The 14,229-nt window shown below is 40.7% G+C and overlaps 1 protein-coding gene across 3 annotated transcripts; it reads left to right on the top strand.

Moving 5' to 3' along the window:
- The first annotated feature begins 7,308 nt into the window (after window positions 1-7,308).
- LOC122561823 (GTP-binding protein Di-Ras2) lies at window positions 7,309-13,804 on the top strand. Of its 3 annotated transcripts, none has more exons than XM_043714033.1 (2): window positions 7,309-7,507; window positions 11,992-13,804. In XM_043714033.1, exon 2 carries the CDS (start codon window positions 12,017-12,019, stop codon window positions 12,611-12,613), a length of 597 nt encoding a protein of 198 aa, XP_043569968.1. In that variant the 5' UTR covers window positions 7,309-7,507; window positions 11,992-12,016; the 3' UTR covers window positions 12,614-13,804. The 3 variants fall into 3 exon arrangements, with proteins under 3 accessions (XP_043569968.1, XP_043569985.1, XP_043569976.1); XM_043714050.1 differs by lacking the exon at window positions 7,309-7,507 and adding an exon at window positions 7,737-7,932; XM_043714041.1 differs by lacking the exon at window positions 7,309-7,507 and adding an exon at window positions 10,812-11,540.
- The last annotated feature ends 425 nt before the right edge of the window (window positions 13,805-14,229 follow it).

Below are 14,229 nucleotides of genomic sequence, written 5' to 3'. Positions count from 1 at the left end.
TTACTTCCCTCGTCAGCCACAGCCGCCCCTGCCTCCTCCTGGGATCTTTCTTCCTTTTTGGAATGAACTGATCCTGCATCTTCTGCATTATACACAGAAATATCCGCCATTGTTCCTCCACAGTCATCCCTGCTAAGGTATTGCACCATTGAATTTTGGCCAGCTCCTCCCTCATAGCTCCATAATTCCCTTCATTCAACTGAAGTACTGTCACTTCCGATTGTACTCTCTCCCTCTCAAATTGCAGATTGTAACTTATTGGATTATGGTTACTACTTCCCAATGGCTCCTTCACTTCGAGGTCTCTGACCAATTCTGGTTCGTTACATAATACCAGATCCAGAATTGCCTTCTCCCTGGTCGGCTCCAGCACCAGCTGCTCTAAGAATCCATCTCTGAGGCACTCCACTAAGTCTCTTGCTTGAGGTCCAATACCATCCTGATTCTCCCAGTCTACCTGCATGTTAAAATCCCCCATAACAACTGTAGTAACATCTTTACGACAGGCCAATTTCTGCTCCTGATTCAACTTACATCTGACATCCAGACTACTGTTTGGGGGCCTGTAGATGACTCCCAAGAGGGTCCTTTTACCCTTAGTATTTTGCCGCTCCATCCACACTGACTCTACATCCCCTGACTCTAGGTCCCCCTGCGCAAGGGACTGAATATCCTCCCTTACCAACAAGGCCACCCCACCCAGGAAAATTGATGTTTTGGGCAAAAGCCCTTCATCAGGAAAGTGAAGGGCTTTTGCCTGAAACATCGCTGTGCTGTGCTGTGCTTTTCCAGCATCACTCTAATCTAGATTCTGATTTCCAGCATCTGCAGTCCTCACTTTTGCCGATGATCTATATGTACTTCAGTAAGGCGTTTGACAAGGTTCGACACGGGAGACTGATTAGCAAGGTTAGACATCATGGAATACTGGGAGAACTAGCCATTTGGATACAGAACTGGCACAAAGGTAGAAGACAGAGGTTGGTGGTGGAGGGTTATTTTCCATACGGGAGGCTTGTGACCACAAGGAGTGCCACAAGGATTAGTGCAAGGTCCACTACTTTTCATCATTTCTATAAATGATTTGGATATAAGCATAAGAGGTATAGTTAATAAGTTTGCAGATGACGCCAAAATTGGAGGTGCAGTGGACAACAAAGAAGGCTATCTCAGATTACAACGGGATCTTGATCAGATGGGCCAATGGGCTGAGACATGGCAGATGGAGTTTATGAGAGGTGCTGCGTTTTGGGAAAGCAAATCTTTGCAGGACTTATACACTTAATAGTAAGGTCCTGGGGAGTGTTGCTGAACAAAGAGACCTTGGAGTGTAGGTTCATAGCTCCTTGAAGGTGAAGTCGCAGGTAGATAGGATAGTGAAGAAGGCATTTTGTGTGCTTTCCTTTATTGGTCAGAATATTCAGTACAGGAGTTGGGAACTCATGTTGTGGCTGGACAGGACATGGGTTTGGCCACTGTTGGAATATTGGAAAGATGTTGTGAAACTTGAAAGATTTCAGAAAAGAATTACAATGCTGTTGCCACAGTTGGAGGATTTGAGCTATAGGGAGAGGTTGAATAGGCTAGGGCTGCTTTCCCTGGAGCGTCGGAGGCTGAGGGGTGACCTGATAGAGGTTTATAAAATCATGAGGGACATGGATAGGATAAATGGACAAAGTCTTTTCCCTGGGGTGGGGGAGTCCAGGACTCGAGGGCATAAGTTTAGGGTGAGAGCGGAAAGACATAAAAGAGACCTAAGAGTGGTACATGTATGGAATGAGCTGCCAGAGGACATAGTGGAGGCTAATAGAATTGCAACATTTAAACGGCATGTAGATGGGTATATAAATAGGAAGGGTTTGGAGGGATATGGGCCAGATGCTGGCAGGTGGAACTGGTTTTGATTGGGATATTTGGTCGGCATGGACAAGTTGGACCAAAGGGTCTGTTTTCGTGTTGGCCATCTCTATGACTCTATCACTGCCCTGGATGCATGAGCAATGATGAGAAAGTTTGGAATTTATGGGAAGAATAAAAAAATGTTTTGGAAAAATATTCAAATTTTTATCCTTAATGATTGATTTGGCAAGTTCCTATTCTCGCTAATGAGTGACCTTATTTCCATGCATTTGCATCTCATTATAAGCTAAACTCACCTCATTTTTATGCAGCTCCCAATTCTCCCCACCTTCCTCAAAAAATTAGATGACTCCAATTCCCAACATCAAATGCAGAGTGGTTACCTGGTGGCATCAGCTCACTGCCACTTCTCTGGATCTTCACACAACTCCACCTTTTCTCTAATTTCCTGCATGCTTCATAGATGCCAAGCTCTTCCACTCTTCAACCATGTACGTGAGTATTGCCAAGCCAACAGTATCACCACATCATCATAGTTTCTTTTAGAGAAACTCACACATCACTTCAGCCCTTCAGGGTGCCATTTTAGATCTCAGGTACACTTATGACTTGCATGCTTTGCCAAAAGACTTTGCATGTTGGACACATACAATTCATCTTACGGTGTTTGTTCTTTGTCTTCATTTACTTTGTACTGACTTAATGGCTGCCAGCATTTTTTTTTGGTAAGAGAAAAGGCAGGCAGCAAGTAATGATTTGGAGTACTGAATAGTGAAGTAGTGGATATTTTGTTGTATGGTACCAGGCTTGTCAATGACACACCTCTACATGAGCAAGCAACTTAGACAGCAAACACACTGCATAGACTTTATCAAAAAGGCCATGTCTGTGAATCAAAGAGAGCAGTCCACTTTGTATCAGGTAGAACAATGATCAATTAGGGATGCCACCAGTCAGTCAAAAGGCTCAGCTAATCACAGTTCATGGGTCTGGCAATGTCAAGCAAACTCTCAGTCCTGGCACAGATCAGTGTCCTTGCAGTTTGGGATTGGGCCGCAGTCAATTCTGCAGAGAAGTGCAGAGAGTCTTAGGATTCTAAGGTACTGTGCAGATATCACTCCGGTCGTTAGCCCATTCACTGTCAGGTTAGCCCAAGGAATTGAGCCATGGTTAGTCCTGGAGGTTTGTGGATTAATGGTCAAGAGACTGTCTGTGGAATATTGGCAAAAAGAGGAAGCTCAAATCTGGATTTGGAGTTTGTTGAGTTTTGTTCCTGAGGAATAGCTATAAAAAAAGGGTGCACTCAAAATAAAGGTGAGATTTTACATAGTTAAGGAGCAGAATAGGAAGTAGCAGAGAGAGGGTTGTTCACAGGTTACCATCACTCTGGTCTCCACCATGAGGAGAGGGTGTGGCCAACAGGACATGGCAATGGACTCAGGAGTAATTAGGACAGCATTAACAAGGTGGAGAGCTAACTAAACAGAGCTGCAGGCTATGCATGTGGGGTGTGAGACAAAAACAACAGTTCACCCATGAAGGCTACAATGAAAGTTCAATCTGCTCAGTAAATCTTCATAACCAATCTATCAGCATAGTCTAATAAATGGTCGGCAAACATATCAAGTTCATGCTACAAAGTAAAAATGAGGTTTTGAGTGAAATTAGTATTTCATCTTTCATGGAGATAAAATAAACCCATTAAATTTAGTATATTGTTTATTTTCTTTTTATGCAAATACATTGAAGGTTCATCAGTTTTGTATTAGTTCATGGGATAGCCATTGTTGCCTTGTTATTTTGATATCACAATACATTAATGACACAAAAGTAGCAGTAGCTCAGGTTATTTAAGGAAACCATTGTACTCTTAGAATATTTATACTATCTATCACCCACTAATCCCCATTTCAACATCCTAGGGGTTTATCAGTGACCAGAAGCTGAACTGGACTAGCCATACAAATAGTGTCAGAAGAGCAACTCAGAGGCTAAAAATACTGCAACGAGTTATTTGCCTCCTGACTCCCCAAGGCCTGTCCATCATCTACAATGTGAAAATCAAATGTTGGAATACTTACCATTTGCCTGGAAGGGTGCAGCTCAAGCAACACTCAAGACATTTGCCACCATCTTGTACAAAGCAGCCAGCTTGATTGGCAGATCCACATCCACAAATATCCACTCCAACTCCTAACGACACTCAGTAGGTGTGTGTGTATATAAGATCCACTGAAGAAATTCACCAATGCTCCTTAAACAAGCCTTCCAAACTCATGAATAATTCCAAATGGAAAGATAAGGCAGCAAATATATCAGAATATCACCACCTGCAAGTTCGCTCCCAAGCTACTCTTCCTTTCTGACATGGAAATATTTCAGTATCTCAGAGACAAAATGCTGGAGCTCCCTACTTCATGGCATTACACCAAAGGGACTTTAGCAATACTAGAAGGCAGTCATTATCACCTTCTCAAAGTCAACTAGGAGTGTGAAAAAATGCTGGCCAAACCAATGAAGTACATGGATAAAAGCTTATCACTTTAGCTCTGCATAATAATTTTAACCCTTCAGTCTCAGTTAATTAAATAAAATGACAGATGATAATAAACCAAAGAGTCACACTATTATGATCTAACTGATCAATGTAAATCTAATCCTAGAAGAGGTTACTGCTCTGAAGTTGTGAGAATTTTCAATATTCTTTTTGAAACAATTTTAATGAATATCTATGAAACATGTTTGAATAAATAATTTACAGTTTTCACCTAGAAAGATGTGAAAATAATTTCTCTTTCCCAAATATGATGAATGACTAATTATCTTTCAGGGTTACAGAACATTTTGTCAATTCTTTCTTTGTAAATGAGATTTAAAAAAAAATATTTTGGGATATAGATTTTATTACAATTTATCACAATTTATTATTCTACTGATTTTGGAGTAACAATGCTGTAATCACACATTGGGCACTAATTTAAAGAACTTTGTGATTTGGAATTGGTGATATTCTACACTCTACCATAATAAATTGTTTACTTTTATTTATAATGTAATTATGAATTATAAATATGAATAAAAAGGCTTCACAGTATCTCAAGTTTAGGAATCGAAAATGTAATCCTGATACAACAACTCTACATTTGACTTGAAAGAATATTAGGTATAATAAATTGTGCTGAGAATGTTCATTGCCAACACTGACTTTTGTCCGACCAGTTACCTAAATTCACAACCTCTCACAATATTTTAAATTTTAATTATTCATAACACAGCAATACAGATAGCATGGAATAAAATCACTGTTCCTGTGCCTCCCAGTGGAAAGCCAATTTCAAAAAGATTGCTGGTTTGATAATAAATTCTAACTTTGACCTATGGTCCAATATAGCCCCATCCCCAATGTTCCCTTTTCCTTAATTTTAAAGGCAAATTCATAAAATAAACATTTATTTATGTGCAGTATTGCATAATTTATTTTCCAATGGTGTGCAGGGACCTGCTACACAGTGCTTCCACAGTACTTCAATAGTTATACAACAGAAACTACATTTGTGTTACATTTAACTGGGATTACAACTGTGTCAATTATAATTATAATGGTAAGCTTGTTTTTCTTATGTGATTTTATTTAGATTAGATTACTTACAGTGTGGAAACAGGCCCTTCGGTCCAACAAGTCCACACCGCCCCGCCGAAGCGCAACCCACCCATACCCCTACATGTACCCCTTACCTAACACTACGGGCAATTTTAGCATGGCCAATTCACCTGACCTGCACATCTTTGGACTGTGGGAGGAAACCGGAGCACCCGGAGGAAACCCACGCAAACACGGGGAGAACGTGCAAACTCCACACAGTCAGTCGCCTGAGGCGGGAATTGAACCCGGGTCTCTGGCGCTGTGAGGCAGCAGTGCTAACCACTGTGCCACCGTGCCGCCCACGCGAACATGAACATCTCTGAAAAAGAACACCATGCTCAACTGCTATTTTGTAGTATTGGCAATTAAATCATCATAAAATTAATGATTGCATCTAGTTGATGTTGGGCTTACTTCTATTATTGAAAAGTAGTGCAACGAACATCCTTTTGCATTTGCTCCTTCTCCACCCCAAAAACATAATGTGTGTGTGAAAATTCTTGATATAATTTTCCTCCCTTTTACTAACACAGTTGATCAAAATCGAACATGACTTCCTTGAAGGACTTATGCCCAAAACGTCAGTTCTTCTGCTCCTTGGATGCTTCCAGATCTTCTGTGCTTTTCCAGCACCACACTTTTTGACTATATCTTCCTTCCACTCCAGTTCATGAATTCTGAAAGTGCTGATATGTGTGATCTGCATACTCTGTCACATATGGCACAGGTGATGTTTATAGATTAGGTAGATGAGTTGTTTGCAGATTTTTGAATTCTTTTTGATGCCTCAACTTTGCCTCTGTGCATTCCTGTCAATGTGTTTGATGTTTTCCATGTTGCACAAGTCTGGAAATGAGTTGTTGGTGAGGATATTTGATTTCTCCAAGGATGTTTTAAGTACATTTCTGAATAATTTATATTGTTTGATTTTATTTATAAGATCATTGTGAATTGTAAATAAAATTATAAATATGTCTCCTGTTGCAATAGAGTTCCAGGTTAAACAATTATTTTAGGAGTCTTTTGTCATCTGAATGTCATAAGAATGCATCCCACCCAGTGAATTAGTTATCTAGTGGTTAATGCCACAATGCTACGAATGGTAGCTTGGGAGAGGATGCTCTTGTTGGACTGCCTTTCTTGTCACTGGATATAGAAGATCTTGTGATGGCAATAATATGACCTGGATACATATGGCTGTCATAATTACACCTTCAAAACCTAGTACTGTCCTGAAACTGGTCAGAATTATTGATTATTTGTTGGGATTTTTTTAGGAAATTGGAAAATGTGGCATTGTAAATTTATTAGTGAAGGACTCAGGATCATGCATTGCCAAGAAGAAGAAAAAAAGCTGCAAGGGGTAATCTCCTGAGCACTAACTCAATGACCAACGCCAGAATAATAAATATTCCGGCGGGTTGAAGTCAGGATCAGCTCAGCTTGGATGTCCCCGGTCAGCAATAGTTAAAAAGGGTAACATGATGAAGTGGTAATTTGGTAAAAGTGTCGTCAGGGCCCGTGCACCAGTACGCCAGCGTGACTCAACTCCTTCTGCACGGGGAAACAATGAGAAAAAATGCTTCAATTGTCAAAGTGTTACTGTATTAGGATCAATTTCAATATTTCAAAAAAAGCCAGAATTTCCAAGCACGTTTTCCCTGAAAATCTGAAAAGACCTCCCATTGTTCACTCAGCAGATTGTGTAATTCTGCAAGGAACTGCGATGACATTAAAGTACAAGCGACTCTTATTATGAAATGAATCACGTGCCATCTGTCGACATCATAAACAGGAGGTGATCTAATCCGATATCCTGGGCCGAGAGCAGAGCACTGCTTTATTCCCCTGCAGAACACAGGCGGAAAGCGGTTCACCGCACAGCGCACCAGGCTAGTTTCCATTCTCCATCCATCACTGCAGGTGAATGATTGGACTCGTTACTGCGGCAATGTGGGCCTTCCGATCATCTTTCCCAGTTTAATGAGCGGATCCCTTCCGAAGGTAAAGTGTTCGACAGTTTCCATGTATGGAAATGATGAGCAGGCTAATGAGCATAGAAAATTACTCAAAGACATATAACAGCGTAATTCCGACCTTGCCATCAGTAATCAGCAAATTGGCAGTTATTGGATGTATATTTCAAATAAATCGGAGAGGGTGTACTTTCTGGGAAAGGATGTTCATATCTACCGGTTCAGAGCACAGCCGGTGGTGACGCCTTTAATTGTATCAGTCTGAAAGTGAAGGAACCGGTATCTGATGGAGTCCCAGCATTTCCTGGATTTCGGGAATGGGTGTGCCCTCGCTTCGGTTTTGCAGAGCTATCAGACTTTCATTTTGAATTAGACTAAATTTCAACAATGCCATTATAAAGTTCAGATAAAACATATGATCAAAAGAATCTAATTCTCCGCTATTGTGGTTCCGTATGTAAACACTTTAATTTTACCTTTTATTAAACAGATATGCCGATTGCGAGGTTTTGATTATTGGGGAACTGTACCTAGTGATGGGATCTTGTGCCAAAAGCTTAGAAATGTTGCACGGTCCAACGTTGTCTAATGTGACAATAATTTTGCCCCTTAAAACGGCATTTAACATCGAGCTTGATCTAACGAGTAGGCGCGGGTAACTCTTCCGCAGTATTCTTATGTGCCGATCGAAAATTCTTCCGCGCATTTTGCAAAGAAATCATGGATGTAAAGATCAGCCTCAATCTAACATAAAGCTGCGAAATTGGAAACTCCTAGTGTGGTTCTGCAATGGAGCGCGACTGCAATAGCGTTCCGGGTTAAGTCCATTCTGTGAGCATTGTTGGAGATTGTGGCCTGGCCACTATAGTATTCAGATTCAATATTGTGCAAGATGTATTGCACCCTTGGGCGTTTCTGGAATTTTAACTTTGCTGCTCCTGTTAGGCTTTGCTGAAAGGAAGAGGAAAGAATGGGGCATATAACCACATATAAAGACCAACTGAGGGATAAATGGGCCAGTGGACGGAGAGGTGACGATACCTGCAACTACTTCTGACCCACTCCGTTACAATGAAAATCAAAATAATAATGATGATTAAATAGCCAAAAGCATCCATATCAGTGTTATGTATCTGGGAGTTATCACCGGTTTATCGTTTACTTACTGCGTGTTACTTTTGGAGGTCAGTCAAAGCGGAGGGGTGTCTTTAGATGCAGTGATTTATTGACAGAATTTTCAGCCTTCAAAATCATTTACTAGCCATTCTGAGCTGTCCGATCAGTTTATTTCTTTTTTAAATGAAATCTTCAGAACTCAACTTTGCCCCATTTTTAAAAAAATTGTACTCTGAAGAGTATGCCATTTCCAACTGTATTACAATGGCTCAGTTAACTTCTCACAACACTGTTTGTGAGGACCATTCATTTCCCGTTAGAGGAAAGGAACGGTGACTCAGACCACAATGCGCATTAAGTATTAACCTCTCGGCGGCACCCAGGTTTTTAATCGGATTCACTATATTGCCCCATTTTAACAAAATGGAAGAAATTTTGGCTGTAGTTTCAACGATTGATATTTCTCCCTCTGTTGTACATTAAGTTACTTAACTGGAACCCAAAACCAAACTGACTTTTTCTCTGGCTCTCAGCATTATCTATGACTGAACTTCGTTTCAATAAATTTCTTCAGATAAAATCCAAAGATGTGCAGGTTTGGTGGTTTGGCCATTCTAAATTGCTCGTGGTGTCCACGATTGTGTAGGCTAGGTGGATAAGCCATGGGAAATGTAGGGGTACAGGGATAGAGTGGAGATTGATCTGGGTGGGATGCTCCTTGGAGGGTCGGTATGGACTCGATGGGACGAATACCCTACCTCCCCATTGTAAGGATTCTATGATTCGATGAAACGCCTACTTTTTTAAAAACATGACAAAACTTGTTTGATGGTTGTCGTCATTTCTCTTAGTATTGCCTTTTTACTCTGCATTTATGATTTTAAAAAGCTGATGTTAAATTCGGCTTTTCCTGAAGTGACTTGGAGGGGGGGGGGGGGGGGCAGTTAGTTACCAAATTGTTGGGGATATTCGCCCTTTGTTATCTCCCAAACCTTGTGGCATCGCCACTGTGGCAGAACTATTCCGAATGATGATAGAAAATTCTGCATGTCAAACTAAAGGTCATCAATCCGTTTGGTTTATAAGCTTTGACTACCGCAAGCGCGAAACAAAAACAAACGTAGAATCTGTATCTATTGATCTATGAAAGTATTGTACATTGAGGGCCTTAAATTTCTCAATCTCTATCCTGGGAGGGTAGCATACTTTAGACAATTAACTCAAAACAAATTACTGAGATGGAGATTCGACATATTCAAATTGGATACGGCTTCGCCACGACATAAAAAGTATTTGAATTCCGAAACGTGTCTTTCATGACACACGCTTGCTGTCTTATTGGGATCTTCTGAACCCTGACTGATCAGATATAATGAACACAAACATCTAACTTTCTGAACACAGAAAAAAACTTCGAACCCGTTTGTGTGCGTTTTGAGTGTGTCAGAAATATACAATTGTTCATTTGCCCTTTGGTTTTGCATTTGTAAAATGATCATTTATCAGATTAAACATGGCAGGTTCGTGAGCAATAACTGACCTTTGGTAATCAGAAACCAACTGAACATGGTTCCATCGTCTTTCTGAAATGTAACTGATGATTTGGCTCTGTATTTAATTGTTTGTTACGTTTCTTATTTACTGCCTAAGTATTTAATTTGTTGGTTTATCAAAACAATTTAATATCCACGCGAAGCCGCATGCGTTGAACAAAATGCATGTGAGCTTTTCAATGAAAAAAAAACTTTGGCGTAATTTAAAATATCGTAAAATGGTTCCACGAGACCTTGTTTCATCTAGTTCAATATTAGTTTAGGTTCGGACGAATCATGAACGGATCCCCCCTCCCAAAGTAGAAAGGATGACTGAAATGCGTAGGGCTCCTTTATCAGCCAGATGTGTTGTCAGATATTGATGTGCAAGATTCAGTGTAACTGGAAAGGGCAGCTAACATTTACTGCTCGAAGTGGGAGCCTTATTTTTCAGACAGACTGCGCAGCTTGAAAGCCCTGTAGCTATTCGACATATGCTGCACCTTCGGGAGCTGCACTGACGCGCTCTAATTGGTGGCGATGATGGCCCTTGCAAATGGAAGAATTGCTGGTTATTAGGATATAGTGAAAGCTTGTTAGTGCTGACAGTCGAGAAGAGCAACTGGGAAATTGGTATAAAACATGCAGTAGGCATTAGGTCTGCGAAAAGTGAAGAAACCTCAGTGAATGTGAAAATGCAGTCTTGAAAATACTCAGTAGGTCCAATCTCAAAAGGGGGATTGGACAGATTAACGATTGGGGAGCGCACTTTTCAATCGGAAACCTAAACCGATCACTCTTTATCCAGATGTTGACTGAATACACCTAGACTTTGCTTTTCATTTTTTAAAAAAAGCAAATACTTGCAATTTCCTACCCTGCCCAATTGTTTAATTTCAATGACCGCGCGTTTAAAAAGGTAAAATACTAGATTTTACTAAAGCAGCGATTTGTGATGGCCAAACTCTCTCTTACCGCGTACCATTAAATTTGATTTTAAAATAATATATTTTCTAGTTTTGACGGTATGGATTTGATAAGTGCTGCGTTTCCTCGGTCTCTCCTACCCACGGAAGGTTTACGAGCAGCATTGATTCGGACTTAACAGATAGGCGACTCTTGATGCAGTATTCTGACAATGAGCACCCAAGGCGTAGCAGTCAAAATTACTGATGACGATATTCCGATCCCGGTTCCCGATCTCACACAGCGTTCTAAACAAACCAGAGATGTAATAACATCCCTGCATAGAACGCTTTCTGGTGCCTTAAATATCAGACAGAAACTCCCCCACCCCTCTGGCTCCTTCAAATTAATACTGTGCAACCTTTTGCAACGATGAGACCTCAACATTGAGCAGAGCGCGGCACGATACAAGCAATCGGAATATTGTAGCTTTCGTTGTCTCGTAAGGTAACAGTTTCATTTGTGTTTTAAAATTACAGTGTGCCGTATGCAGAGACTGTGTCATAGGGTGAGGTTCGTGTGTCTATGGATGTGTGTGTATGGAGGTGGTCTTTTTGACAAGGGCACAGTGCGGCGCATGTTCTGCGCTGATTTCTGGTCCCTGGTAATCCGTGCCTTGGATGCTAAGGCGGCCGACTGAGAATATGCGTTTCCTCACGGGCCATCTGCTCTGAGTTGCAAGGCAGTGCAGCACTGCGCCGCGCCGCTACACCGACCGCAGACATACTCTCATACAATAGAAGAATGTCATTGCACTCCATCAGCCTTTGAATCTGCACGATGGTTGTGGCTATGACTCTTAACGTGGATAAAACGTGAAAAATTAACATTAATATTTTATATATTAACGTCTACGTGACCTGAATTTGTGCAATCTGTTCTTTCTCTTTGACTCTAGGTGATAGTCTGAAGCAGCCTGCAAGATGCCAGAACAGAGCAACGATTACAGGGTTGTAGTATTCGGAGCGGGGGGCGTGGGGAAGAGCTCGCTGGTGCTGAGGTTTGTCAAAGGGACCTTCCGGGAGAGCTACATCCCCACCATCGAAGACACTTACCGTCAGGTCATCAGCTGCGACAAAAGCATCTGCACTTTACAGATCACAGATACCACGGGAAGTCACCAATTCCCGGCCATGCAGCGCCTTTCCATCTCCAAAGGGCATGCCTTTATCCTCGTGTACTCCATCACGAGCAAACAGTCTCTGGAAGAGCTGAAGCCCATCTACGAGCAAGTATGCCAGATCAAGGGGGACGTGGAGAGCATTCCCATCATGCTGGTGGGCAACAAGTGCGATGACACCCTACGGGAGGTGCAGGCCAGCGATGGCGAATCCCAGGCCAAGCGTTGGAAGTGCGGCTTCATGGAAACCTCTGCCAAGACCAACCATAATGTCAAGGAACTCTTTCAGGAACTGCTGAATCTGGAGAAGCGCAGGGCCGTGAGCCTACAGATCGACGGCAAGAAATCCAAGCAGCAAAAGAGGACAGAGAAACTCAAGGGGAAGTGTGTCGTTATGTGAATTGTCTCCAACCGAATAGCAACAAAATGCATACGTTCTGGACAACGGATTGAGCAGATTCACAAAAAAAAGGTCGGCTCGGGGGCAAGTGACCCTGTTGCCAACCGTTGGGGTTATCTCCCAGATGAAACGTGCATTTAAAAAAAATTCCTTTTAAGCCAAAATTACGTTTCAAAATAAAGTCCAATTTCAAAACTGTCAATTTGCTCTGAAGGACTCGGTGTGCATTCGTAATAAGTAACCAAGCTGCTTGTTTAAATGATCCGAATGCACCGTGGATATTTATATTCCAAAACAAAGCAGCTAGTAAAAGCACACTCATTTTTCCGTGTTCAATCACGGATTTTTTTTTAATCTATTAAAGCATAGGGACATATTCACAATAAGTAGCACCTTATCACCGCAAACGGATGAATATTAGGTCCTTTTTTCAAAGAAAACGAGATAAATGGTTTCAATCAATATGGTTAAGCGTCAGAACAATGGACTGTTGCTTTAAGTTATTTATGTAATAAATACATTTAAACTTGCATGATGCTTTACATTTCAAAACATTCTGAAATCAGTGCAGAAGGATCAACCCTAGTGAGTTTTTCACTACAGCAACTTTTTTTTTGTTTCTCCCTCAACGGTAAGAGGAGATTGTGGGGAAACCAAACTAATGAAATAGCACATGATCTTGCACATCTTCATTCGTTTAGCATAGCATCAATTAATCAAGAAAAATTACACTGTATTCTCATTTATTTAATATATATATAAAGCGAAAGTTTGTATATCTGTAGATCACTTTTCTCACTCAATACAACGAGAAAGGAACAACTGGAAGAAACTTTGACTAAAAAGCAAAAACAACAAAGAATTTGGTCTAATGTTATTGGACATTTGAAGAAAGTCCACAGAAGTTGAAATATACAACTAAAGCAGTGATCCCAAGCAGGTGAAGGATAGTTAATTTGGACAGATTAATTCTTCCAAACGCTCCATATGGAAATGTATTTTTTGTTTTGTGGAGCAACTTGCTATGATATGAACATAAAGCAATTGTATTTATTCTTTTTTGGAGCATTGAAGTATATTTCATTATTGTTATTTAAATGCCTGTACAGTCATCTGTGCCTACACTTTCTATATTTTACAGTCCTACGCTGTATATTTCAAATCCACAATAAAATATTTGAGTTTATCAAAGTTTTGTGTGTGCATTTTTAAAGAATGCTTAAACACTGACCGCAAGTCTCCACCTCAACATTGTCACAGAACAAAAATGCCATAAATTATTTTCTGCAATTCTCATTATAAAAGGTAATATAAATCTGAAGGATATGGCATGGGCAAATGCGTTCTAAACTGAAACAATAATACAACAATTGATAGGTTGCATTATTCCAGTCGAACTTGAATATATTTGTTTTGGAAAACATGCAATCCTTCCTTTGCTCTTTTTACTTCAACGCAAGTGCTCTGCTGCCTCAGACCCAGTATATCGTCTCATGTGACCGATCAATAACATTTACAAGCTTGTGATATCTGATGGTTAACGTTTGTTACATCAGATATTCACCTCTCTGGTTTTAAGTCTGTCAACAGCTGTATTAATGCTATCTGAGACCATG

This window comes from Chiloscyllium plagiosum, chromosome 2 (genome assembly GCF_004010195.1).
Source record: "Chiloscyllium plagiosum isolate BGI_BamShark_2017 chromosome 2, ASM401019v2, whole genome shotgun sequence".
Classification (NCBI taxonomy): Eukaryota; Metazoa; Chordata; class Chondrichthyes; order Orectolobiformes; family Hemiscylliidae; genus Chiloscyllium; species Chiloscyllium plagiosum.
This window is presented reverse-complemented; position numbering and strand designations above follow the sequence as displayed.